Below are 27800 nucleotides of genomic sequence, written 5' to 3' on the forward strand. Positions count from 1 at the left end.
GGATGGGAGGGGGAGAGGGGTGTACCTCTGTCCCCCAAAATTGCACAGAGCTCCATTTGGAGGACTCCACAGACACCTCCTGGGGAGCTGACTGGTCACTTACACATTGGCACACCTGCTGAGGTCACAAGCACTTGGGGATCTTCCTGAGTGTCCAGAGTTCTTCAGTGTCCCAGCGCCTAACCCAGGTTGCAGGTAAGCATTTAGGATGGGAAGTCTCCTCTTTGCCACCAAGAATGATCATGGCCCTCTCTAGGGTGCCTCGTGGATACACACACTTCAAATCACAGGAAGAATTAGAAGGACAGGAGACTGCTTTGAGGGTAATCAAGCACCTACCCAGAACTTGGCTTTTTGTCCGTGTTCTTTATTTATTTAGGTTCCTAAGTTTTATTCAAGAACCCATACAAAATATTCCAGATAACTGAGTTTGGAGATAGATACAATTAAAATTGTATCTATTTATTTATGGCTGTGCTGGGTCTTTGTTGCTGCGCAGGCTTTTCTCTAGTTGTGGCTAGTGGGCACTACTCTCCAGCTGCTGCATGGACTTCTCATTGAGGTGCCTTCTTTTGTTGCATGGGCTGCTTTTGGAGCATGGCCTCTAGGTGCATGGGCTTCAGTAGTTGCTCCAAGGCATGTGAGACCTTCTGGGACCAGGGGTTGAACTCATATCCCCTGCATCGGAAGGCGGATTTTTTACCACTGAGCTACCAAGAAAGCCCCTCCCCCCAAAATAACTGAGTTTTCATCCTCCTCTTCCTCCTCTTCTTCATCTTGATTAATCTGGAAGTAGTGCAATTCGTAACTTTCTTTGCTGTTAGCAGCTCCACGCAACCAATCACATAGATTATTCTTCTTCAAATATTTTTTGGTGAGATATTTCAAATGCCTTTTGAAAAAAGGCACCACAGAGGTTGCAGTAATGTCGCTTTTGCTTCTTTCGACTGTCACAGCCCCTCCCCCAAGACTCACTTTGTCTCTTGAAGAAACTGTTCAAAACTGGCAGCATCCATGAGTCCGTCTTCTCAGGATGGGTACAGTCAAGAGGAAACTTCAGGACCTGCTTCTTTCTTTTTTGCCCACCTCCACCACAAGCTTTTTCATGGGCACCATGGTGGCCGCAGAGGCAGAAAGGCTGTCGGTGTTATTTTGAGTCTTAGACTGATAAGTGTTATTAGCTGCTGTTCCAGATCAGGAAACTGAGGCGCAGAGAGGTGTGAGGACTCATTCTGGGTTGCACAGCTAGTGAATTATGAAGCCATGGCTCAAATTCAGTGAAGCGGCTTCCAGTTCAGGGCTTGATCTTGTCTGCCTATATCCTTCCTTCAGCTCTGGGGGCTCCTCAGGGGTCCTGGGCTGAGGTCCCACCAGCGAATATACATTTTCATTCCCTAGAGGGCTTGAGGAGGCCGGTTGCTCACAGAGGCAGTTGCTAAGCCCAGGCCCAAGACCATACTGGGAAAGGGACCCACCACTGACCCAATAGTTTCCATGTGCCAGCGCATTACATACACTCTAGAAGCTTCTCCTGAGTTCTCACCACCCTGAGACGCTGGGAATGTTATACTCATTTACGGGTGTGGAAACTGAGTCTTAAAGAGAGGAGGTAGCTTTCTATGGGTCATACAGCTAGGAGACAATGGTCTGGCCGGTCTAATCACTGAAAGTCCCCATCGCAGCAATGATGGCCAACCCAGCTTAATGTTTCTTGAATGTCTGCACCAGGCCAGCCTGGGGCTGGATGCCAAAGACATTATGATGAACCAGATTGGTCCAAGTTCTTGAGGAACTCCTTAAAGAGAGAGACACTCTTAAAAGACAAAGAGAGGACTGCCTTCTGGACCAAGAGGGACCATAAATCTATAGGAGCCAGGAGAGAGTATTAACTTAAAGGGATGGGATTCCCTGGTGGTCCAGTGGTTAGGATTCAGTGCTTCCATCACAGGAGGTATGGGTTTGATCCTCGGTTGGGAAACTAAGATCCCACAAGCCTCATAACACAGCCAAAAACAAACAAAACTTAAAAGGAAAGCACGGAGGGCATCTTAATTAGTACTGACAGTCAGGTGGGAATTAGTCAAATGAGGGGAAAGAGGCAGAGGGGAAAAAGGGAACATTGGCCCTGAAGCTTGGGAGACATAGAGTCTATGTGGAGGGGAAACACGGGAGGCAGAGTAGGCTGGCAGGGAGGGGTTGCTCTCAGCTCTGAGCTGTGACAGTGAGAGCAGGAGAAATAGGATTGGTATGAAAGACTGCTCTGAGCTTACAGGAGAAGTCAGGGCTGGGGAGGGCTTTCTGCATTCAACAAACATACATTGTGCACCTATTAAGTGCCAGGTCCCGTGCTAGGTCCAGAGGACACAGCTGTGAAGGGGATGACAACATCCCTGCCCTCATGAATCTCATGTTCCAGTGGGAAAGATAGGCGATAAACAAGCGAGCTAATGACTTGAGAGTCCCTTAGACTTTCAGCAAGGAGATCAAACCAGTCAATCCTTCAGAAAATCAACCCTGAATACTCATTGGAAGGACTGATACTGAAGCTGAAGCTCCAATAGTTTGACCACCTGATGTGAAGAACTGACTCAATGGAAAAGGCCCTGATGCTGGGAAAGATTGAAGGCAGGAGAAGCTGATGACAGAGGATGAGATGGTTGGATGGCATCACCGACTCAATGGACATGAGTTTGAGCAAGCTCCGGGAGTTGATCATGGACAGGGAAGCCTGGCGTGCTGCAGTCCATGGGATTGCAAAGAGTCGGACACAACTTGGCAAGTGAACAATACCAGTGACTAAGTAGAATACCTTCAGAGACTCACACAGTAGTAGCAGAAATGGGGGAACGTGATTTAGAATGGGAAAACGGGTGGGGAAATGTTACAAAGTGGTCTGAGGCTGTGACATCTGAACTAAGAAGGAAAAAGGAGGCAGGTACAACAGACATTACAGGTTTGGCACCATCAGGAAACTTACAGAAGCCAGTGAGACTGGGTCTTCATGAGGAAGAAGGAAGAATGAAGGTGGCTAGAATCAATAGCACAGGGACCAGGTATATGGAATAGAGCTTAGATTTATTCTGCTTGCAGTGGAAAGCATCTAAAAGAAATGTGATGTGATCTGATTGACATTTTAAAAGTGTTACTTTTTCATGTGACAGACGGGTCCTCACACTGCTGAACATTCAGGTCTCTGCCTGACAGACGGTGTGAGCACCAAATCACTGTGGGACGGTGATTTTTAAATCTGCTAGTGCTTTCCCTTAGATTTGGATGAGGCCAAACCTAAGTAGTGGTTGGACTTCCCTGATGGCTCAGCGGGTAAAGAATCCCCCTGCAATGTTGCAGACACAGGGGACGTGAGTTTAATCCCTGAGTCAGGAAGATCCCCTGGAGGAGGGCATGGCAACCCACTCCAGCATGATTGCCTGGGAAATCCCGCGGACAGAGGAGCCTGGCAGACAACAGTCCAAAAGGTCGTATAGAGTCAGACAGAACTGAGTGACTAAGTGCGCGCGCGCGCACACGCAAACACACACACACACACACGCACACACACACACACACACACACACAGTAGTGGATACGGCAGCAAGCTTTGATGTTGGAGCTCTGAGTCTCCATCCTGGCTGGGCCCCTGGCTGACACTATAGTTTTGAGGGGGTATTTAACCTGAGTCTGTCCTTTAAGATGGGAGAGTGGTGCTTCCCTCGGGGTCCCTGCACGAGGAAGGCATGAGGCATGTCTACAGCAGGCATAGCAGGGCCTGTCTCTGGTTGGGTTGTAAATCCTAGAAGGCAGGAAAAGACTGTTCCTCATAGTCACACTGGGATGGAGCAGAGGTTCAACATTCGAGTCCGAAACCATCTTCCTCGGTAGCTCCAGGGAGGTTTCCCTTAATTACCATTGTTCTTCCAGCTGCAGATCCTGCTCATGGCTCCAGAGAGGTAGGTCCCGGGGCTTCCACCAATCACCCACTCCTGGGGGTTTTTCATAACCCCCACTTACTGCTTTTAAAATTGTGTGACCAGCTCACCCATGTAGGAAATGATCCTGAAGTCCACCACCATACATTCACTGACCTGTGAAGAAGCAGGGAAGCTGCTGCAGTCGCCAAGCCATCATGATGGGTCTCGGATGGGCAAAGAGAGAAGCTGATGGAGGATTTGGGGACACTCCTTGTAGGAGAAGCCGATGGATGAGATCTGATGAGTGAGGAGAGAGGAGATGGAGAGGGGATGGGGCAGGGGCAGCTTGTCAGAGCCTGGATTCTCAGCTGAAACATCTGGCTGGGTGTTGCTGGGCCAGTTACTTTGCCTCTCTGAGCCTCAAATGCCTCCTCTTGAAAAGAAAGGTAATATCCACACTGCAGAGTGGTGGAGGAGATAGTAGGGGGCGGGGAGAAGAGGAGAAAGAGATAAAGAAGAGGGAAGATGGGGGAGGAGGAAGGACAAGGGGGGAAAGGGAGGAGATAGAGGAGAAGTCTGAGTGAAGGCCTTCAAATTGGGTAAAAGAGACCTTCTCTTTTAAAGAGATTTTTTCAGTTCTTCAGAGTCCACAAAGGAACCAACTCCCATCTGACAGGGTTCAGAGAGGTTGAGAATCTTGCCCAGCATCACACAGCTAGTCAGCATCTTCATGCCCCAAATTACCTCAAATCCTGGATCCCAGATTTGCCTTTGGAGACAGATTCTCAGCTTACAAGCCACAGTCACTGAGGTCCCCGAGGACCAGTGGGGCTGGAGGCTCTGCTGTAGGGGGTCCAGATGTGGCAGGGGGTGGGAAGCAAAGGCTGCAGGAGTAAAACCCCTTCCCCACCAGGGAGGGGTGGAAGGGCGGGGGCCTGAGAATAAGATAACTCTGAGGCTCGAACCTTAGCTCAGCCCTCCGACTGGCTGGGTGACCTCAGGTATCACCATCTAAAGTGAGGGTCTTGGCTCAAGAGCCCACTCACCTCCCACATCTCAGGGTCTCCCTCAGCCTGGGGGGAATAAAAAAGCGACTCTGCAGAAGAAGGGCATGGCCAGCAGAGGGTGCCAGCCAGGGCCACAGTGAAGCCAGTGTTGGCCCAGAACAGGAACAGCTCTGGGGACCCAGAGCCCCAGCTGGGAAGGCCGCCCGGCCTCCTGCTTTGCTCCTCTGCCCAGGTGCCAAGAGGCCAGCTCTCAGACTCCAGCCAAGCAGAAGCTGAATCTTGCTGTCATACCTTTCTGAGAAACCTCAGTTTCCTCCTCTGTAAATGGGCCTAATAATAGTGCCTGCCTCACAGGATTCAGTGATGATCAACCACATAAGGACTGAATACACAGGAGCTGCTATTTTTAACAGTGGTGGCAGTTGTATTGTATCTTAAAGTGACTGACACAAAGGGTATCCAGTCATTGGTGCTATGACGACAGTGACGATAAGAATGATGCCGTCCCTGTTTGTCTTGAATTTCCTAACCAGGGAGCATCCAGTGCCTATCAACCTGGGATGCCTCTGGTGATAGGGAGCTCACTCCCTCCCCAGCAGCCTGGTCTTACAGTCACATCATCGTTTTGCTGAAAGCTGCCTCTTGGAAGACAACCCACCTCCCAGCTCCCTATCAGGTTGACCCAGCTGGCTTAGCCTCTGGCCTCAGGCTCCCTTGTTTCCCCAAGTTCTGCCTGAGAGGCTCAAGAGGTTGGGGAACCAGGACATTGGCAGCTGGATTCTTGCCTCCTCAGGAAGGGCAGGGAGCTGACAGGTGAACCCAGCTGGCTTTGTCAGCAGGAGATTCTCGGTGGGTCTTGTTCTGGCTTTCAATATTCCTTTTCTACTGCCTGGGAGAAATCAGTAGAAGGCAAGTCTTTGTGGTCCTTTGGGCCTCCTCCCTCCTCAGTCTCTCCATGGCTGGCATGGGAATCCAGAGCTGTAAGTTCAGGAAGCCTGACATCCTAGATGGGAGGCCTCAGCTCCAGCCCCACCTGCTGCCTGGTGCCCCCATCTGTGTTTGTGGGTCCCAGTGTGAGTGCTCTTGGGTCTGGCACCAAGGGATCTGTTGGCGAGAGCAGGAGCCAAATAGTCCTGGGCTAAATCTCGGCTACTGTGTGACCTCAGGTAAATCATTCTACCGCTCTGAACCTGTTTCCTCACCAGGGACCTCTCTGAAAGCGGCGTTGTGGGGAGTATAGGAGATGTTACATGTGAAAAGGAAAATGCAGTACTGGGTGCATAGTAAATAGTGTAAGTGAGTGAAAGTTGCCCAGTCATGCCTGAATCTTCGGACTGTAGCCTGCCAGGCTCCTCTGTCCACGGAATTCTCCAGGCAAGATTACTGGAGTGGGTTGCCATTTCCTGATCCAAGGGATCTTCCCGAAATATCATTACAAAGTGGAAATCTTTCCTTTCTCCAAGTCCCTCCCTGAGCCTGAGTGGGTCAGGGTGGCCGTGAGAGTGGATCATGTCTGGCAGGGTGGTGTCCTGACCCATTTCTTGGCTAGCGGGCACATTGTACGTGTAACTTTATGTGCAGGGAGTGTGGGTATGCACACATATGCACTGGGCATGCATGCATATGCAAGGATGTGCATGGGTATGCGTGCATGTACATCAGGCTCTCTGTCCCAGGGATTCCCAGGGCACATGCGTACTGCGGGTACCCGTGCAGTACCCCTGCACTGATTCAGGAGGCCCCTCTGTTAGCTGTTACCATGGAAACAAAGAGGCAATCCCCAGCCACGGGAAGAGCCTAAGATACCAGAAATGAGAGCTGACCCTGTCTTCCCAGAAAGACAGAGCAGAGCATGATGCCCTTGGGATTTGGCAACCTCAGCCTCCTGGGGTTGGTTGGCTTCTGGGACTCTGCATTCTTTTGAACCCTCTAGAAGCTCTCACTTCTCCACAGCATCCAGCCTTCTGGAAAGAGCTCAAGAAACAGAGCTGAGTCCCCTCTTGGATATGGCTCTACCCCTGTGCCCAGGTTCAGGCAGGGAACGTGGTCTCTTTGTTTCCTCTTCCATAAAATAGGGATAATCACACACGCCAGCAGAAGCCTTGAGCTGGGATGTTACCTTTCCTCTTGCTGGGGGCCCTGGCCTTCGAAGCTGTATGAGCGTACACCGAAGAGCCCCGGATGCCACAGAGCAGCGTCCTTCACGTACACGACCCTCCCAGGGTCTCGTGGGCTCCTCCCAGCAACTCTGGGATGGGCTGTTCCTAGAAGTGGAACTGGGGCTCCGGGAAGACACTGCTGGCCAGGGGTGGGGTCAAGTCTGCTGTCCCCATGTCCCCCAGAAGGAGAGTCACACTGGCCATGAGTACTGGGTGCAGCTTTCTGCCCTGCTGGGGCAGAGCTGGGCTGCCAGAAGGCTTCTGGAAGCCAGGTCCCAGTGGAAGAACCATCTTTTAAAAATCTTGACTCTTTAGATTTTGACTCAAGTCTCAAGTGTCCTACATGCAGGTTTTAATACATCCAGGCAGAATTGCTTCTGAAGTCACAAGTGGACACTCAGCATCCTGCCCTTCATTCCACCTTCAAGAGTGACCATTCCATTTGCTGTGAACCCAGGAACAATTTTCAGATAGTCAGAGATGGACCGGGAGGAGCAAACCTGCCAGCAATGAAAATGCATGAGAAAGATCTGAATGCTTATCTGTCAGGAAAGCTGTCACAGGGGTACCTTATGACTTGGGGAGGGGACAAAAGTGTGGGCCTGGCAAGGTGACCTTGGATAAGTCACCATCCCTCCTTGGCAGAGTCAGAAGCCCTTCCAGCTAAGAGGTGCTTACACCAGCAGAGGGATTATTTGCAGGCAAGGGAAGGTCATTGCTTCACTTCACCCCACCTCTAACTAGGTTAAAACTCACATGCGGGTTATGGGGGTCAGGGAGCCCCTTTTCCCCTACCTTGGCTCTAGATCCCTTCTCTAGGTGTTAAGGAGATCCTGACCGTCTGGTAGAAGAGGTGCTGGCTGGTGGGGAGCTGCTGAAGGAAGGTGGAGAAGAGCCAAGACATGACAGGAGTCTGTCATGGAGAGCCTGAAATGTCCACTTACTCTGGTAGGTGGTGGGAAGCCATGGAAGGTTATTAGAGAGGAAGGAGATTAGATTTAGAGAAACCAAAGGCAGGAACTATAAGAGGGCCAGAGCCAGCATACAGGGACAATCTGATGAGGGTGTGGGGCAGGGGAGGTGGCAAGGAGAGGAGGGCAAGCCTGAGAGGCATCCCTAGTAGAGGCTGACTTGGAAAGGAAGCAGGTGTGGGAGTTAAGAGCAGGGAGGGGTCCTGGTGTGGTGATGGAGCGGGACCCAGGCACAGGGCAGGCTGGGCTGAGAGGTGACGAACTGGATACTAGCTGGCTTGAGCCTGAGGTGTGTCTATGGGTTTCTGGGAGCAAGTCCAGAAAGCAGCTGGAAATGCAGATTTTACAAAAAAGGAGCCAGAGGGTCAGAGGAGTTTGTTTTTGCTCAACTTCTCAAGGCTGGGAAGGGGCCACTTCGAGATCTGAGCCTGGGTCTATTGCCCTCCTTCACAGTTAGGGTATGTCCCTTCATAGTGAGGGTGCAGAAGAGACGCAGACCCTTCCCTCTCCCTGGGGGTCCTGGATTCTGGGCTTGGTAGAGAGATCAGCCCTTATCCACGAGGAGCCTCTGCTTCAGAGGCCGGCAGCCTCAGGGGCTCTGCCTGCTGCTCTGGGGAGGGACTGTCTACAACCAGCCCCAGCCTTCCGTATCCTCCTTCAGCAGGGAGGCCCTATCAGCAGCCTGGAGGCTGCCAGTGTGCAGGCTCAGTGCCCTGAACTTTACAGACTCCGTCTCATTCAATCTAAATAGGCCCCTTCCAGGGAAGGGCTAATATCATTGTTTCCATCTTACAGATGAAGAAACCCATCAGACCCGTGGCGGATTCATGTGATGCATGGCAAACCCCACAATATTGTAAAGTAATTATCCTCCAATTAAAATAAATTAATTAATTTAAAAAATCTGCCAGAGGTGAAGGGCCTTGCCCCCCTCCACCGTGAGGGTGGGTGGTGGGACAAGGTTTGGCCCTGCTCCATGGGAACTGAGCCCCACCTGTAAAGTGAGGCTTGCTTGAGGGCCTCCTGCCCCGCCACAATCCCCTGCGCCCACCGCTGACTTCAGGTCTGCTTTGCAGGACTTCCCCATCACCCCCACCCTCCCTGCTTTCTGTTCCTCTCAGCCCAGCTTGCCCAGCTCCCTGGGAACAGCCAGGCCCGCCCCCTCCCCCTTCCGGGCTGTGCTCCTGGCAGCTCTGCCACCCTGGGCTCTGGTCCGGGGGTGGTCCCCGGCAGTGAGGCGGGCAGGCAGAAGCTGGGATCAGATGGGCTGAGATGCAAGGTATCCGGAGACCACCCGCCCCCCCAGGCTCCCACCTTGAGGTCCACTGTGCTCCAGACTGGGGTGGGCAGGGCCCTTTGGAAAGCGGTGGCTTGAGGTTTTAATCACTTTATCAATGTTTGTTTGTGTAATTCAGCCCTTGAGATGCTTTTCCCTCCATCTGTCCCCACCATCTGCTCCCATCAGGATTTTCCAAACCATTTGGGACCCAAGAGGAGAGGGTGGGGGCTGTGCCTCTGAGGGGGGCTAGGGAGGGGCTCCCTCCACCTGCCTCACTGAGAGGTTCCAGAGAGGAACCTGGGCCCCCTAATCATATGGAACTGGGTTCAAACTCTGGCTTTGTCTCTTTCTTGCTGTTTTACCTCAGGCGGGTGACTTCACTTGTCCTAACCTCAGTCTTCACATCTGTAAAATGGCAGTCACATTACTGACTCCTCAGCATTAATTTGGATCAATGTTAGCCACTTAGTCATGTCCAACTCTCTGTGATCCCATGGACTGTTAGCCCACCAGGCTCTTCTGTCCATGGAATTCTCCAGACAAGGATACTAGAGTGGGTAGCCATTCCCTTCTCCAGGGGATCCTCCTGACCCAGGGACTGAACCCCCGTCTCCTGCATTGCAGGCATTCTTTACCATCTGAGCCACGAGGGAAACCCATTTGGATCAGAGGAGGTGACATGTGCAAAGCACTCTGCATACAGTAGGTGCTCAAGAGATATGGGGTCGCCTTTTCACTCATCCCTCACTTAATTCTCTCAATAACTCCCTCCTGCATTGTCCACTCTCCTGGATGCCTCAGTCTGGGATGGAAGGGGGCTGAGTATCATCAGCAAGGACACCCCTCACCTCCACCCCTGCCACAGGCCTTCGTAGAACCCTTCCAATCCCCAGGGTTCCAGGGGTGCTGGAGCCTCATCTGTGTTAAGCTCATGTCCAGAATCACCCCCCACCCCCACCCCCAGGGGCCAGTGAGGCAACAAGTGAAGCTGGACTTGTTTGTACTCTGGTTAGGGATTTTGATGGGAGATGTCAACACACTCTGGTCACCTCACCTTTCTGCTCACGAAGGGGAAGAGACTTGCTCCAGGGCATCCTAAGTGAGGGACCCAGGCCTTCTGACAGCTGCTCCTCTGTCCCCCTTTTCCAGACTATATCTTGGGGCACTAGGTCCTGGGCCAGTGGCCTTGGTGGACAGTGTGGGGAACCCCATGTCTTCCCTTTGGCTCAGGGGGCTCCCAGTACTTCTTAGGACCCCAGGAGGGGAGAGGTGGCTAATGGGAAGCAATCAGCAGAGCCTACTAGAGCCCAAACTCTGCCCTTTCCCCCCACCATCCACCCTACTCATTTGAGGTACTGGAAAATCAGAGGGATGTGGGGTACCCGAGGTGAGGACAAGACATAGCCTTGTCTTCAGAAGCCCCATCTATTGGGAAGTCAGGCGGCAGACTGGAGGTCCCCAGGGCAAGGCGTCAGAGTCACCTGCACAGATAAGAAAAACAGTGGGTGGGGGAAGTAGGCTCCCTAGAGGCTGAACCAAAAAGTCAGCCCACAGGAGGTGAAGCTGGGGTGGGGAAGTGGGAGGAAGCAGAGTGGCAGGGCAGCCACTGGTGAGGGAAAACTGAGACCCCACTGGAGAGGAGGATCCAGACCTGGCTGGGAAGATTCTCAGGGTTCAGGCAGGGGAGAGGGGAAAGAGGAGGAAAGAGAGGAGGAGCCAAGGGCAGGTTCCTCTCCCGGCCCAAAGCAGAGCCAGGATTCCAGATCAGGTGGGGAGAGGGGTGGGATCTCTCCCTGAGTGATCTCAGGATCACTCAAGGATCCTGAGTGGCAAGCCTCTCCCCACCCCCAGGTCCTCACGCAGGAGGCATCTGGGAACCACCCACGCATGTCTGGCACCTCCACGGGGGTCCCAACACCAGAGCCAAGGCGCACAGAGGAGGAGCGGATGTTATGAAGGGCCCAGCTGCCCCAAACCCCCACAGCTTGGCTCCCCAGCTCCTCTAGTTGAGAGGTTGAGACTCTGTTCATTCATCCTCAAGCAGGAGAGACCAAGGCTAGACTTGGATGACCCGAGAGGCTTGGTCTGAGCCCTGGGGAGCCAGAAGGGTCCCAGCTGCTGCCACAGAGGAGGTCAGATGGCAAATGACATCAGCTCACCTTCAAAGTAGGTCCAGAAAGCAGACCCATCTCGGCCATCCTGGTCATCTTTCACCCTGCGAGGGCCTGCTGATCCCACCCTGGCCTCCACTCCTTAAAGTCAGTTGAGAGAATGCCTGAGTAAGCTCAGACCCTCCCAATCTGCTCAAAATCCCTAAGTTTCCCATCTCACCTAAAGTCCTTGCACTGCCACTATCCCAACCTCCACACACTGATTTCAACTTTCCCCAAAACATTTATCTAATACACTATAGAACTGACTTGTATATTATATCCATGCCTTACCATCCACTCCTGTGACCCCACTGCCTAGAACAGTGCTGGACATAGAACTAATGCTTGATAAATATTGGTGCAATGAATGGATGAGGGCACATGGATTCAAGTCCAAGCCAACTCGTTCGCTGTCAGACAATGGAAAAAAATCATTTAACCTCTGTGAACCTCAGTTTTCTCATCTGTGAAGTGGAACAATAAGGATCACCACCCCCTCCCCCGAAATACTGAAAAAGCAAAATTTGAGGCCAAGGTGTTGGACTGTTGCCTGGGCTGGGGGAAGAAGAATGCAGCCACCGTTTTGGCAGGAAAAGCTTTGATAGGGGTCAGGGACTCTGGAAAGGGGCGGTCCAGTCTACAGGCAGGGGGCCTACACACCTCAGAATTCCCCAGGCTGGAGATGCTCCCTAGCCTTCACTTGTTTTAATCCAGTGCTGGCATTAAAAGAGGGTTTCTTGATTGGAGTGGGGGGGAAATGGGTGGGGCAATTTAGAGCTCTGTTAGGAGGTGGGATTCATTCTGAATGGAGTTCTGGGCAGGAGATCGGGTGTGGCGGGCAGGAAATGGGGGCGGGGCTCTCAAAGGCAGAGGTGAGGTAGGGGGCGTGTCTGCTCCCCTTTCCCCACTCTCCCCACCCCCCGGCCCAGACCTCAAAGACTGGAGGAGTGGGCGCTGCCCCTTCTCTGAAGAGCTCTGTTAGTTCCGGAGTTGAGGATTAGGGGCAAGGAGAGTGCCTAACAAAACGCCCAGGATCCGAATTCCGCTCTCGGAGCGACGCCCAGGTAGGTACAGGGGAGGCCAGGGGGCGGAGCTGTCGCGGCTTGTTCTCGGCTTAAGAAAGAGGTCTCTGGGCACTGATCGCCCGCCACCCACCTCCCCATCCCCCTCAATCCCCACCCTATTCAGGCTACCTGAGTCCAGATGCTGAGACGGAGACCTCTTGTCTTCGTCCCCCGGCCGAGTGCTTCCTCGAGAGGGCGCCCCCTTCCCTCTCCCCCGCAGGGCGGAGGCGGAGCCTAGACCAATGCTGCCCGCGCTCTCAGGGCTGGAGGGAAAGGGGAGGAACGGGGACCCCCCCCAGGGGAGGGGCCCGGGGCGAACGCGGCGGGGCGTCTCCCTCGCAGGCCCGCCCCCCGCCCCCCGCCCGCCCCTCCGGCCGCCTCTGCCGCCGCGCGCCGCAGCAGCGCCGCCTTCCCTGCGCAGTCGGTGTCTCCGCGTCGCTGGGTGAGTGGGGGCCGCTGGGCCGGGGCTAGGGGGTGCGAGGAGGGAGCATCCCGGAGGCGGGGGGCCACGTCCTGGACACACCAACCCTGCCGCTCCCGGGCCGCCCAGGAATTTTCCCTCGGGGGACCCAGGTAGTGGGGCTGCCCCAGGGAAACGCGCGGCGCTCTCCAGGGTCCTGACCGCCGAGTGGCCAGCCTGGAGCGGCGTTTCGGCCGCCTCGGGACGCCCCCTCTAGGAGGGGCCACGCGCCCGGCGCTCTCTCAGAGCTGAAAGGATTGAGGCGAGGGTCAGGGCGAGAACTGGGGAGAGGTTTGGAGAGGGTCTCCGAGGCGGATTTCTTAGATTCAGCTTAGGTCCTTCCCATTTGGGGGGATTGGGGGTCTTCGCGGAGACCGCAGAACCTTCTGCCACCCTCGTTTCCAAGTCTTCCAACTGGGAGGGGGGCAACTCTGAAGGTGGCAGGGAGGAGGGGGCACTGGGAGATCTTTCCTGCCCAGCGCATCTCTCTGCCCCCGCTCAGATGACCCAGTTCCTTGGACCTTGAGGAGGGGACTGGGGGACACACTCGGCCGCCCTAGCCCCAGGCATTTCCTCCGTGCCCTCCCACACACTTGTTCAGTGGGTCCACAGCCTGGGGCAGAAAAGGCTGATTTAGAAAAGAGGGCCACCAACTTACAGAAACATGCGTGTGACACGCTGCTGAGGACACACTTAGGTCCTCCAAATGGCCACACAGGCACATCCTCCTCACACTGTGATGGGTGCACACCTAGTCACACGCTCACATATGCACATGCACAGATATGAACTGAAACATGCAGGGAGACAAATGCAATGCAGAAGCCAGGGACAGACATGCATGCATGAGCACACGCACTCACACATGCTCATACATAAGTGCACATGCACACACAAGGAACCCCCCTCCCCTTTGCTCTATCTCACAGCCCCAGGCTGGGGGGGGGGGCGAGATTCACCTGCATACACCCCCACATCCCTGCCCAGAACTGCCTGGCTGCCTCCTCTCCAGCACCTTCCCCTTAGCCCTCCAGAGTCTAACCTCTTGCACTGAGGAAACCTTTCTGAACTAGATGAAAGGTAAGTGTTGGGGGATGGTTGACTGGCTAGGGGTCTCCCTAGAAGAGGGGACCTTCATAGGTCTGAGAAGGGTTGCAGCTCCCTCTCCTGGCACCTGGCAGCACCCCTGGGTAAAGAAAGAAAGATGGCAAGGGTGTCTGAGGGTCCCACGTGCAGCTGGCCATGTGAGAGGTGTCGGCATGGGAGCTGGCTTATGATGCATTCATGAGACATGTGGGGTCGTGGGCTGGTGTGTCTTGATGCACAGGGTATGGGAGTTGTGTGTGTGTGGTGCTGTGTTAGTACGTGTGAGCTGCGGAGCAGAGGGAATGTTGCTGTGTGTGGAGGCATGGTGACCCTGGGTGGGTGTGTGCTGGGTGCTGGCATGTGAGTGGCAGGGGATTTGTGTGTGGATTTGGTGAGCTGTTTAGCATAATAGACATCAGTATGTATTCATTTGTTTACTGTTGGCATCTGGATACCTGAAAATCTCTTTTATTTATTTAACACTTAGGTAGCACTTATATGTGCAGGCATCTAAGTTCTTCATATGTATTAACTAATTTAATCCTCACAACAATAATGAGGTAGGTACTATTACCCCCACATCACAGACAAGGCAGAGTTTAAGGAACTTGCTCAAGGTCACATAGGTGGTAAGAAGCAGAGCTGGAAAAAAAAAAAAAAAGAAGCAGAGCTGGAATTCAAACCCACGTGGTCCGGCTCTGGAGCTCAGGCTAACCTGTCTTGTTCTGCCTCTTGTCAAGCACACATGTGTGGGAGGGAGAACAGGTCAGTGTTTGGGTTGCAGGTGTATTTTACGTGAGCAGGTGTATGTGACGCAGTAAGGGGGTAGTGGACAGGAGGGAGGAAGACCAGAGGGCCATTTTGCACCTGGCTGGCAACTCTGGGAGTTAGCACTGTGTCTCCATGGCTATGTGACCTGAACCAGGTCACCTCACTTCCTTGAGCCTACCTTTTCATCTGTAAAATGGGCTAATCGCTAGGCTTCACTTTGTGAGGGCGAAGTGGTGTACTCCTGGGAAGGAGTGGTAGCTGGCACTGAGAAGGGCTTCAGTAAAAGTGAGCCCCTTCTCTTCCTCTGTCTCTGGGTCTGTTCCCTGCGGAAGTAGAAGGTCTGGGGAAATGGTGTGGGGCTGACAGAGTGCCAGGGTGCTTGGTAGGCTGTGCGATCTTGGGCCAACTCCCCTGTCTCTCTCCGGGTCAAAGGAGAGCCTGGGGTGGCGGGGGGCTTCCTTGGAGTGCTGTCAAAGGGCCAGGAGGGCCTGACTGCTCCTTTGTCCTCTGACCCCCCCTGGGGACCCAGGTGGGACTTGGCTCGGTGGCCATGGGCAAGCAAAACAGCAAGCTGCGGCCGGAGATGCTGCAGGACCTGCGGGAGAACACAGAGTTCTCCGAGTTGGAGCTGCAGGAGTGGTACAAGGGCTTTCTCAAGGACTGCCCCACGGGCATCCTCAACGTGGACGAGTTCAAGAAGATCTATGCCAACTTCTTCCCCTACGGTGACGCCTCCAAGTTCGCCGAACATGTCTTCCGCACCTTCGACACCAACAGCGACGGCACCATCGACTTCCGGGAGTTCATCATTGCGCTGAGCGTGACCTCGCGGGGCCGCCTGGAGCAGAAGCTCATGTGGGCCTTCAGCATGTACGACTTGGATGGCAACGGCTACATCAGCCGCGAGGAGATGCTGGAGATCGTGCAGGTGGGCCCCTGGACCCCTCAGAACGCCAGGCACAGGCCCCAGCAGCTTGCACCCGCCAGCCCTCTTTACCCTCCCAACAGTCCTTGTGGGTAGGCAAGTGGCAGGTGCTATTCTTATAGCCTATTTCAAAAAGTCTTTAATAGGAAGTAATTTCCGATTTAAAGAAAAGTTAAGAAAACTTCCGTGTACCCTTAACCCAACTTCATCAATGAACACTTTATCACATTTGCTTTATCATTGTGTGTGTGTGTGTGTGTATGTGTGAGATGTTCTGTTGTTCTGAACATGACCCTCCACCCCTGAATACATCAGGATAGATTTCCTAAGAACAAGGACGTTCTCTTACATAACCCATAATATGATTATCAAAGTCAGGATGTTTAACATAGAAACAATGTTAGTATCTAACTTACAGACACATTGAATTCTGCCAGCTATCTCAATAATGTTCTTTATAGCATTTTCTCCTCTGCCCCAAGATCACACATTGCATTTAGTCATCCTATCTCTTTAGGCCACTTCAATCTGTAATAGTTCCTCAGCCCTCCTTTGTCTTTCAAGACTTGACATTTCTGCAGAGTACAGGCCAGTTCTGTTTCATTGATCCCAACTTATTCAGGAGGAAACGGATGCTCAGAGAGGTAAAGACATTTGCTTGAGATCACACAGACTGTGAATGGGCCACCTGGCTCTGTCACCCACATTCCATCTGGATACCCAGCCATCTTCCAACTAATTGATTGAGAGCCCACTAAGAGCCTAGCACTGAGTGAAATCCTTATACCCATAAGCTCAGTGCATCCTTACAACAACCCCATGAGGCTCAGAGAGGTGAAGTTGCTTGCCTAACGTCACACAGCATGTATGTGGAGTCAGGTTCAAGTTGGCCAACACTCAGAGCTGCCTCTTTAAAGGAGTCAGACTTCCAATTCTGGAGTTGGCTTCAGCTCTTACATAGCTCAACTGTAAAATGGGGATAGTGAGGCACATCTCACAGGGTGACTTAAGGACCTGTTAGGAATGTCCTTTCTTAGTACAAATTTAAGTATAGCATGTTAGCTTTATGTCAGAAATCTTCTAGAGTGCTCATTCCCTCAGCAACATTGAGGTCCATCAGAGATCTGGTTCTATTTTACCTAGTCAATTCCTTGTTCACTTTTCTCCTGAGCCTCTGTTTCTTCACCTGTAAAGTGAGGGTGTTAACCCCTACTCCCAAGGCTATTGTGGGTATAAAGCAAGATGGGAACTCTAGTAGAGGGCCTGGCATATATCTGACTCTCGGTAAACATTAGTAATTGTCAATTGTTGTTTTCTCTTCTGCACATTCTCCACTCCAGCTGGAGTGGCCTTTCCAACATCCTCAGAATGTGCTACTTTGTACAGGCTCTTGTTCTTTTTCCTTCTGTCTCTCTGAATCCCTTCCCTTCTGGCCCCTCAGTGCAGCTGACTGCCCCCCTCCCAACTCATCCAGCCTCTATTGGATTCTTGACTTTGGCTTCTGGGTCTGCTCTCTCCAGCTAGAATAGGATGAGCTGCCTTTGGATGTGGTGTCTTCCCTATGTCTATTACTAGGGGAAAGCCTTAATGATTGTCAGTAACTCCCCTGGGCCAGGCAATAACTCTCTAGTTGATGGATAGTGGGGAGTTCTCGGGGTCCTGATGGAAGGGCTGGGGTAGCCAGGGTGGTAGAAGATCTCTCAGGGATTGGGCAGCAGCTCGATACCAACCAAGCCATGTGAATGTTCATGTTTTACCACATAGTGTGGTTGCACTGGTGTACACTGGTAAATCTCAGCCTTGCTGGAAGCTCCAAACCCAGGGCATTGGTCAAGCCAGCACCATTCTCTGGACATCCTCAGGACCCCTTCCAGACTGGCCTCTGCTATTTAGACAGACCCTGGTTTCTTTTACAGCAGGCCAGGGGCCCCAGACAGCCAGTGCAGACAGGACTCTGCAAACCTTAGTGACTGATTAATTACAAGTTGACTCCAGTGAAACAGTGAGTGAGCAGTAATTCCAGACAATTAATTAGGAAGCCCGAGAGAAGGCCAGTCACAGGGGAGCAGTCACTCTCTGAGTCATTCACTCAGTCCTTCTCAGGACCCAGCCCTGAGCCAGGTGTTAGGCATATTAGAAGGGAGGAGATCTTGCCTCAGTCTCTGGAGCTCCCACTCTGCTGGGAGAGACAACTGTGCAGGCCACACAGACCAGCTCAGTGACAGGGGTACAAAGATGACATTTGAGAGTCCAGGGGACTGAAGGGCAGAGAAGACCTGAGGATGTGGTGGATGAGTAATGATTACAGTATAAGCTGCTGCTTACTGACCACTTACTCTAGCCAACTATATACATTATCTCATTTAATACTCTGGACAGTACAAATGAGGGAGATATGATTACTCCCTGTTTTACAGATGAGGGAACTGAGGTTAGGTGCTTGTCCAAGGCTACAGAGCAAGTGATTCGTGGAACCAAGATGCTATTCCTGGTCAACCTTACTTCAAATATCCTGTTTTGAGGGGTCGTTAGCACTCCAAAATCATCTATCCAATGACTAAGAGGGAGAGGGTTCTAATCTGGTCTCTGCCATCAGTTTCCTTTCTGAGCCTCAATTTCTTGTCTGGAAAATGGGGATCTCAGTACCTGCTTTTCATTGCTATTGCAGGGGTGAGAATAATATATGTAAAAGTACCTTAACACAGTGGGTGTCTGTAAATAGTAGCTAGTATTACTGTTCCAGGCAGAGGCTGTAAAACCTGAAAGGTGGAGGAGTATTTGGATATGGCAAAATCATCTACTAGGGGAAGCCTGATGGTGGAGAGCAGGGACCAGTGTGAAGTGCCTTGAATGCCAAGGGACAAATGTTTGGACTTGGTAACAGGGCAGTGGGAGGTGCCAGTGGCTTTTAAACAGGGGAGTCCCTGCCAGATGCCAGGCACCCTGCTAAATTCTACAGGTCTGGGTACTTTGTTCTTATCTGTATGCTGGGGGTAAGGAGCAAAGGCATAAAATTACTTCTGGAGAGGGGTCCCCAATGGAGGCGCTAGGGCAGCATATGGGCCCTGACCCAGCCCGCATCAGAGAAGGCCTCCCTAAGAAAGTACCATATAAGCTGAGCCCCAAGGAGGAGTGGGAGGCAGCAGAAGGAGCGTGGGGCAGCATCCAGAAGGAGCTGCGTGCAGGGCAGGCCTGGAGGGAGGCCTGTGTATCACGGGAACGAGGGGGTGGCCCTGGGTTGGGGACGTGGCAGTGGAGATCTCTATTTGGAAAGAGCTTTCAGAGGTGGCCCTGGGAACAGACCCGAGAGAGGCCGGAAGGCACCACTGCGGAGGCTAAAGCTGGATCTGAAGCTAGGGAAGTTTATGGTCTGGGAGAAGAAGGATGGCTTCTCGGAGGAGGTGTCAGTAGCAAAAAGCTGGCAGACTGAGGCGACCAATCCGGGTCCCTGAGCTCCGGGACTGCGGGACCCAGCCCACAGGCCAAGTCCTACGTGCTCTGTGTACATTTAGCGCAAACCCCCTCCTTAGAGTTGCCTCGGTAGCTCCTGTACCTGGCGACTGCGGTCCTCCGCCCAGCCACATCCCAGGCTGTCCCCGCCCCCGACTGATGTCCCGTGCGTTTATTTGCATAACATACCCCGCCCCCTGTGGACCTAGCAGCCTCCCGCCCTCCAGCCCTTAGGGCGGCCCTGCGCCCCCTGCCGGCCACAGTGGCATCGCAGTCCAGTGCCACCCGCTCAGGCCCAGCGCTCTCTGTCGACCGAGGGCGGGCCACCCGGAGCCCCGAAGTTTCTGAGAAGCGGCTCTTCTAACCTGGTGCTACACTGGGAACCTTCGGCGTCTGGCACAAACTCCTTAGCTGGGCATCCCGGACCCTTCGCCATGTGGGCCCCGATGTCCTCCAACATCTCTCCTGACCCCCTGTATTCAGCCAGCCCCAGATTCTCGGTGCCCACTCAGAGCTGCTCTCTGCGAGGCCTTTGTGCATGAAAATTCCTCTGCCACCGAACGCGCCAGAGGAACTTGGTCAGGGACCGCTCCAATAGCCCCCTCTTCCGGGAAGCCTTCCTGGTTACTTCTTCCAGAACTCCCCAGCTCCCCACGCCTCCGCCGGCCCCACTCCGCCTCACCTCGGTGGGAGCGGTGATCGTCAGCGCACCTGCGGGTGTTTTTTGGACAAAGTTGGGGGTGGAGGGCTCCGACAGGCTCCCCTCACGCTCTGCCTTCCCAACCCGCCCTCTGCCCCCCAGGCCATTTACAAGATGGTTTCGTCCGTGATGAAGATGCCGGAGGACGAGTCGACCCCGGAAAAGAGGACCGAGAAAATCTTCCGCCAGATGGACACAAACAACGACGGTGAGGAGGCAGGGGCGGGCGCGGCGGGCACCACTTACCCTTCCTATGCTGCAGCTCTGCTCGGCCACCCCTAGCTGCTGTTGCCTTGTCCCCCCAACACTGCCCCCCTCCCTCGCCCCGCAGGCAAGCTGTCCCTGGAGGAGTTCATCCGCGGGGCCAAAAGCGACCCGTCCATCGTGCGTCTGCTGCAGTGCGACCCCAGCAGCGCCTCCCAGTTCTGAGCAAGAGGAGCCAGGTTTCCCCTCCCTGCCTTCCCTGACCCTCTCCCGGCTCTCAGCTTCCTCGCCCTTGTGTCCATCCAGGCTGGGGGGCAGATGGCCACCCCCAGGGTCTGCACTCTTGGCGGGGGCTCTGGAGAATGGAACCCTGCCGTCCCCCCAAGGTCCAAGCTAGCAAGTGGTTAGCACCCTCGCTCCACCCCCCACCCCCACATCCCCCCATCCATCCAGAAGGCAATATCTCCCTTGGCAGTGATAGAGACAAGGGCTCTGGCCTGGTCTGCCCCTCAGAGTCAGCCTTCCCTTACCTAGATATCAGGACTTAAGCCCCTCTCCTCTCCCCTGTATCCCCCAGCCCCCAGCCAAGAGGCCAGACTTCCCTCCCCCAACCATGGGGCAAGCTCCCCCACCTCCACCCCCACCCTTGTAGATCTCAGCCGTGGTGGAGCTGGGAATCACACCCAGGTAAGGAGCTTGTCTTTTTATTTGGAGAGGAGAGAAGGATTCCAGAGGCCTAGGGGCTTGAGGAGAAACCATCCTTGAGCCATCCTTCCTGGCAGGAGGGCCTCAACCCCGCCTGCTCCTGCCCTTGCTGGCCTGGAGGCCCTGATGCAAGAGGGAAACCTCCTGTTTCCGGCCCCCCAGCTGTGAGGCCCAGGAACCCACGCTTGCGTTTTGGCATTCTGATGAACACAGACCCCTCTGTGTTATCTCTCAGATACACACACAGACCCACAGACAGATGGGCAGACACACCTGGAGCCCCCCCACCCCAAAAGCGTCCTGTATGGAAAAGAACAGACCCCCCTGGCCACACCCCTCCCCTGCTGCATGCGCCCACGTGGAGCATCTCTGTTCTTTTTAATGACTTCAGAATAAAGTCTCCTTTCAGTGCAGCGGGCTGGGTGGCCGGAGGAGAAGGGTGAAAACCTCACCCTGGTCTTGGAGTGGCCATTGAGCCCTCTTGGCTGGCTCCAGGAGTACTGGCCTGATCGCAGTGCGGACTTGGTTGCAGGGCCCCAGTGGCCACGGGGCCTGGATGAGACATCAGCTGTCAGAGGGTCATGGGCCCCGAGCTAGCGTGGGTTGGCAGGTCAGGGTCCTCCACCGGCTCTGGACTCTCCTGCATCTGTGGAGACACCAGAGGCTGCCAGGCCCCCTGGGGCTGGGTTTGGATGTCAGGACATCTAGGAAGTGGGAGGAGGGGAGGACTGGGGGGATCTTTGGGGTGAAGGGACACCATTACTCTCTACTATGCAAGAGGGAGGCCATACGCCTGCAGTGCCCCCAGTTCCAGTCCAGATCCCTCTCCTCCTGCTCAAGACTCATCCTGGGGCTCAGGAGAGCCAAGTGTCAGCTGTGTGACTTCACTGGGAAAGCTGAGTTCTCCGAGCCTCTGTGTTCTCCCTTTTGTCCTGGGGGAGAAGACTGTTGCCCCAGTTTTCAAGGTGGGGGCTCTTTACGGAGGGGTGGGGGCAGATCAGTCTGAGCCCCCCAGCAGGGGCTCCCAGGGGGTATGAGGGAGTTTTCAGAGCTTGCGGGGGGCGCTGGGTAGCATGCCTTACCATGCGATGGCTGCTTTTCCCCAACCAGGGCCTCAGTTCCAGCAGCTGGTGGGCGAGCTGGGCGGTGCGGACAGCAAACACACTCTCTGCCACACAGAACAGTAACGAGATGCCCCAGAGACACAGGCTGGAGCTCTGCGGGGGACAAGGGGCGGAGATGGTCACCTGGGGTTGGGGAGTGGAGGGTGGGACTCCAAGAGCCCTACCCACCTCTGATGAGCCCCTGGTTGTTCCCCTCCCTCCCCCCAGCCCAGGCCTAAGCACTTACGTAAATGCGTGTAGGGTCGAAGGGACAGTCAGGTGCCAGCGCCAGGCGTTCGGGGCCCCCAAAAGTGCAGGCGGCCAGCAGTGCCCGGCCCTGGGTGGCAAAGGTCACGGCGATCGAAGCCAAGAGGCCGAGAGCACAGGTCAGAGAGAGAAGGGCACAGGCCACACTCAAGCTAAACACTGTCCAGCGCTAGATAGAGAAGACCACTGGTCAGTGGACATCAGGCCCAGTCCCCTGGGCAGCTCTAGCCCCTGTGGGGTCAGCCTTATGCCCTCCAAGCAGGCCAGATCTTTGGAGGTAGCTGCTGCCCTGACCCCCATAGCCCCATCCCAGGAGGTACCACATACCAGGGGGATGCTGGGGAGGTAGCGTGACAACACGATGACTGCAATGCCTGAGGTGATGACCTGCGGGGGAGACTCAGGTCAGCTCTGCCCCCCTCCCCTCGTTGGGGGAGAATGGGCAGGGGGTCCAGCCACTCTCCAATGAAGAGTCCATCATCTCCAACTCTAGCCCTCCAAACCCCCACCCCCGCTTAGCTTTGGTCTCACTTCCTCCATCTGTTCAGGGGCGCTGTCTCTTCATGGTCCAGCCCCAAAGTGACGCTTCTAAGACACGGTCACTCGCTGCCGACAGCCTTCCCTGACTCCCCACTGCCTACAGCTGTTTCTCAAACCTCTATATCCCAAGAGTCCTAGATGTATATCCCAAGGATATACATGACATGTCTCCCTGTAGTGGAAAAGGTTTTGGAAGACACAAAGTAACTCGACTGGCAAGGAACTGAAAAAACAACACTGTTATTTTAAAATAGACCAGGACACTTTATGGAGTAGAGTTCCAAATCCTTAGGAGTATGTTAAACTCTCCCAGGCTCTCAGTGACCTGGCCCTGGCCCATCAGTTTCTCAACTCCACTCTGGGCCAGGCTCTTCCCTCGTCACCCTGGATGTGGACACCCACGCAGGGCCTGACCTTGATGCCACCTACATAGCGCCTTCTCAGGAACGCCCTTCCGGCTTCTCTTGACCTGCTTGGGTCTCCCTCCTGCAGGCCTCCCTAAACACCCCTGGTCCCAATAGGCGGGGCAGCTCCACTAGTAAGCCCACCAGCTGCCTTCTGGATCTCTTGGGTTCCACTCAGCCAGACTCCCTCCTTCAGTCCCCTCACTTTATCAGGCCTGGGCTGGACCCACAGGAGGCAGCTTAGACTCTGGAGGGCCCAGTAATGCCTATAATTTGCTCTGCGGCCACAAGTAAGTGCCTCAGACTCTCTGGGCGAATCCTGCTCAACAGAATGAGCCCCATGGAAAGGACACTGACTTTGGTGTCGGTCACGGGTTGTTTCACATCTAGGGTGGCTTCTTTGTATCAGCAGGAGGTTGAGTGAATCCCTGAGTCTCAGTTTCCCCGTCTATAAAGTGGGGATAAGAGTGGCCCTGTGTTGCAGGGAGCTGTGGGGATTACCTGAGGAAATGAGAGCACAGCTGAAGTAGTCCACCCCAGAGTCCATCTCTGGTGGACCTTCAACCCTGAGCTCACTGCCTTCCCTGCCTTCCTCACAAAGCTGGTCAGAGGAACGAAGAACAAAACAGGACACAGCACATATCTGCAGAGCCTAGCTCTATCCCACTGACGGAGGCTCCTCTACTTGCTGGGGCCTCTGATCCACACTTATGCAAGGCTGTCGCTTATGCAAGGCTTGGGGCCAGCGAGCTGTCTGAGCTTCACTTTGCAGGGGAGGGAGCAGGCTTAGAAGGAGAAAGAAGTCCCTCAGCCAGGAGGTGGCAGGGATGGAACTCAGACACGGATGTGACAATGTTCCCCGAAGGCTGCCGACAGCTGGGAAAAGGTTTTGTGAACTTGAGAATACCAGACTCCTTCATTCTTGTATTCATCAGCCAGGTACTGACATCCGGTCATAACCATGGCTTCTATTTATTGAGCCCATATCATAGTCCAGGGCTTCCCTGATGGCTATGCCTGCAGAATCTGTCTGCAGTTCCGGAGACCTGGGTTCAATCTCTGGGTGGGAAAGATCCCCTGGAGAAGGAAATGGCAACCCACTCCAGTATGTTTGTTTGTAGAATCTCATGGACAGAGGACCTGGCAGGCTACAGTCCGTAGGGTCACAAAGAATCGGGCATGACTGAGTGACTAACAGTTTCATTTTCACTTCATCATGAAGGAGTGGGTAGCTATTCTCTTCTTCAGGGTATTTTCCCAACCCAGGAATCGAACCCAGGTCTCTTGCATTGCAAGCAGATTCTTTACTGTCTGAACCACCAAGGCAGCCCGCTTTATGATAGTCCAGGCCTAATGCTAAAGCTCCTGCTGAACTGGCTTTCTCAGTGTCTCCAGAGGAGACCATATCTATTCTCACCTCCACACCTTTGCATCTGCCGTCCTCTGTACTTGAAATTCCATCCCAGTTTCCTCTCCTACCCGCTGCCCCAGCAGGCTTCCTACCCGTAACTGTAGCATATGGTAACTGTAGCATATCATCTTTGAACTCCTGTTCATCCATCAATACCCACCTCAGGGGCCTCCACCTCTGTGAACACTCCCAAGCTGAGTTGATGCTCCTTCCTTCTTCTGTCCAACGGTGCCTTGACTATTCCCCCGTTGCTATAATAATCCTTGCTCGAAGTAGTGAGGGCTAACTATGTACCAGGCACTGTGTTCAGGACTTTATGTGGATGATCACCTCTCAGATGGACAGTGTTACCACCCCCATTTTATAGACGAGGAATCTGAGGCAAAGAGAGCTTGGGTGACTGGTCTGGTTGGTAGTGGTGGAACAGGGGTGAGTGCTCAGGGTTCTCTGCCTGCCCACCCCAGGCTGTGGGTGGGGACTCATCAAAGACCCTACCAGCCCCTGCCAGCCCCTCCTGCCAGTCATCCTCCCAGCCTGGCCATACCACAATGGCAGAAGTGACAGAGAGGATGTTGACCACGCAGTACTGCAGAGCCACAGCATCATTGGGGGCAGCCACGTAGCGCAGCACGGTGCCGTGGAGGAGAGCGGCTGCGATGAAGCTCACGTGGCCCAGCACAACCAGCACCAGCCCTGTCTTCATCAGTACCTTCCGGAAGTCTCCCACGCTCAGTCCACCTGGGAGGGAGAGCCACATCAGGGCCATGGGTGGGACTCATTCCGCTGGCAGAGGAGGAAACTGAGGCCCCGGCAGGAGTGATGGACATTAGGTTCTAAATCTATTTCTGGATGATTCAGGGCCAGTAATTTGTCTTCTCTATGAGTCTCAGTTTCCTGATCAGGAAAAGGGGTCCACGTTACTTTCATGGGAGTCCTTGGATCACTAAGGTTGGAAAAGCATACAGGTGGTACTTAATAATAAGGGGTAATAGTCTTTGTTAGTGTTCAGGGTCATGAGTGGCACAGTCAGGATTTGAACCCAGGTGTCTAGCTCTAGAGCCATAATCCTCTAAGCTCTGCATCCCCTGATTTTTTTCACCCTACATTTGTTACATCAGTGTTCACTGAGTCCCTGTTCCATGCCAGGCCCCGAGGCACCATAGAGAGTTTGATGGTCCCTGGTCTAGACACCAGGGAGCCCCCAGTTCACTGGGCAGGGGTCAGGTACTATGCAGGACTCAGTTTGGTGGCTAGGACCTGGCACACAGTAGGGATTCAGCTCACAATTGCTGAACAGACTCAGGGCAAGAAACTCAAGCTTCTGAGTCTCCATTTCCCCATCTGCAAAATGGGAGGAATAACCCTTGTTTCCCAGTGGCGAAAGAGGGTCCCCATGAGAAGACAGATGGGAAAGGAGGGCATACCCTGGGTTCTAGGACACTGGGCAGGGACGCAGCACGGCAGGGAGGCTGGGGTCAAAAGGACATCATATGCAAATCCGATCTGAGTGTCCACCAGTGGCTGCTCAGCTCCTATCTGCACACCCCCAGCACCAGGGAGCCCTCCTCCTGGCTGTTCCAGATAGCTGATGCCTGGCTCTGCATATGATGGCCCCTGGACCCACCAGCCCATTCACTCTAGCCAACTCTGTGAAACTGAAAGACTGGTCTGGTCCCTAGAACAAGCCCCGCTTCCTCCTTTAGCTGCTCCTTGTGGAGCCTCTGAGTCCCTTTCCAAACCTCCAAGTCCCCATCGGTGGCAGAAAGGAGGATTGGGTCATGTTTCATATATGGGGGTTTTGCAGCAAGAAAGAAAAAAAGGAAAGGCGGGAGGGTAGGAGGGGAGGAATCCCTAGATTGGATGTTCTTGGGGGCCCTGTGCCAAGAGGAGGCCCCCAGGGAGCAGGGAGGGCTGGAGCTACTCAGTCACAGCCCCTCTTCATGACCCCCCACCAGCCTCTCTCCTTTCTGGGCCCCAGTTTCTTTCCCGAGAGGTAGAATGGGAAGGGGTTGGCCTAGCAGGCTTCTGAGACCCCTGCAGCCTGCAGGACGCTCTGGAGCTGTACCAGATCTAGGAGAAGCAGAGGGCAGATAACAGGCGGGACAGCCACCGTGGGACTGGATGGCGTCATGAAGATTAAGTGCTGGTCAAACAGGAAGGGGCATGGCAGCCTTGTCCCACGAGTCTGACCCACTTCACCTGGTCCACCCACCTCCCTGGCCACCCAGACACACCAAGTGGGCTCATGAGCAACAGCATCCCAGGACCAAGACTTGGTCAAATCGAAGGTACAGTGCCAGCGTGGGACTGTGCTTGGATCACTGGACAGAGTCTCGGGGCAGTCCTTCGGCTCAGGAAGGTTCTAGGAGGGGGTGCTACCCTCACCACTTTACAGAAGAGGAAACCAAGGCTCGAAAGTTCTCTCGGTTAGAGAGTAGGGATTCCCCAGATCTGTCCTATGCCCACGAGCAGCATCACTGTGTCCAGCGAGTGAGGGGAGGGGACCCGTCTGTCTCACTCCTCTGTCTGGATCTGGAGAGCAGAGGGTAGGGAAACCGGAGCCCTTTGCGAGGCTAAGAGAGCCAAGGGCAGGCAGCCTCGGGCTCAGAACTCCTTGGGCTCTGGATACCCCTCCCTCCACTCTGGCTTCTGGGCCAGAAGCAGCGGGCACTGCTTTCCTCCCATGGTGGTGTTGGGGGGGGGGGGGGTCCCTCCTCCGCAAGAAAGGAAAGTGCAAGCGGGCAGGGTGCGACTCCACCTCGGGAAGATACCAGCAGCCCGCCTCTCGCCAGCTCAGTGCGGGGAAACTGAGGCCCAGAGCAGAAAGTGACCCGCAGAGAAGGTGGCCCGGACCACGGGGGTTCCGGGCACCCACTACAGTGCTCCGCCCCTGCGGGAGGATTTGGGGCGGGGTCGGGCCTCCCGGGCGGTCCCCCGATCCCCTACCCCCACCCCCGGCGCTCACCCAGGCGCAGACACATCTCGGCTCCGACGCCGCGTCTCCGCGGCGGCTTCAGCGGGGCTCCATCGCGGGCCGCAGCCGCCGCGCGCCCTGCAGAGCCCGCGCCGCGCCCACTTCCCGCCCGGAGCCCCGAGCTCCCGGCGCCCGGCCGGCCTCCCTTCCCGTCACCCCCCGGGCGGCCCGGCCCCGGGAGAGCCCCGGCGCCTCATTTACATCCTGGGCCGGTCCGACCGGCTGGACAGCCCTTCAAAGGCCCGCCCGGCTGATTCAC

The 27800-nt window shown here is 54.6% G+C and overlaps 2 protein-coding genes and 1 pseudogene across 4 annotated transcripts; 1 reads left to right on the forward strand and 2 right to left on the reverse strand.

Annotated features, from left to right (window-relative positions):
* Window positions 1-346: 346 nt before the first annotated feature.
* On the reverse strand, window positions 347-12793 carry LOC139032257 (large ribosomal subunit protein eL22 pseudogene; annotated as a pseudogene).
* On the forward strand, window positions 12521-21255 carry HPCA (hippocalcin). Of its 2 annotated transcripts, none has more exons than XM_070459107.1 (4): window positions 12521-12541; window positions 15388-15786; window positions 20036-20141; window positions 20265-21255. In XM_070459107.1, the coding sequence occupies exons 2-4, from the start codon at window positions 15409-15411 to the stop codon at window positions 20360-20362; spliced, it is 582 nt and encodes a 193-aa protein (XP_070315208.1). In that variant the 5' UTR covers window positions 12521-12541; window positions 15388-15408; the 3' UTR covers window positions 20363-21255. The 2 variants fall into 2 exon arrangements, with proteins under 2 accessions (XP_070315208.1, XP_020751713.1); XM_020896054.2 differs by lacking the exon at window positions 12521-12541 and adding an exon at window positions 12899-12983.
* TMEM54 (transmembrane protein 54) lies at window positions 20826-27800 on the reverse strand. 2 transcript variants are annotated; one of them, XM_020896053.2, is made up of 6 exons: window positions 27533-27800; window positions 25112-25305; window positions 22540-22599; window positions 22193-22381; window positions 21925-22059; window positions 20826-21488 (listed from the first exon to the last, which is right to left on the reverse strand). In XM_020896053.2, exons 1-6 carry the CDS (start codon window positions 27546-27548, stop codon window positions 21414-21416), a joined length of 669 nt encoding a protein of 222 aa, XP_020751712.2. In that variant the 5' UTR covers window positions 27549-27800; the 3' UTR covers window positions 20826-21413. The 2 variants fall into 2 exon arrangements, with proteins under 2 accessions (XP_020751712.2, XP_070315207.1); XM_070459106.1 differs by lacking the exon at window positions 22540-22599.

Source organism: Odocoileus virginianus, chromosome 30, assembly GCF_023699985.2.
Source record: "Odocoileus virginianus isolate 20LAN1187 ecotype Illinois chromosome 30, Ovbor_1.2, whole genome shotgun sequence".
NCBI classification, from domain to species: Eukaryota; Metazoa; Chordata; class Mammalia; order Artiodactyla; family Cervidae; genus Odocoileus; species Odocoileus virginianus.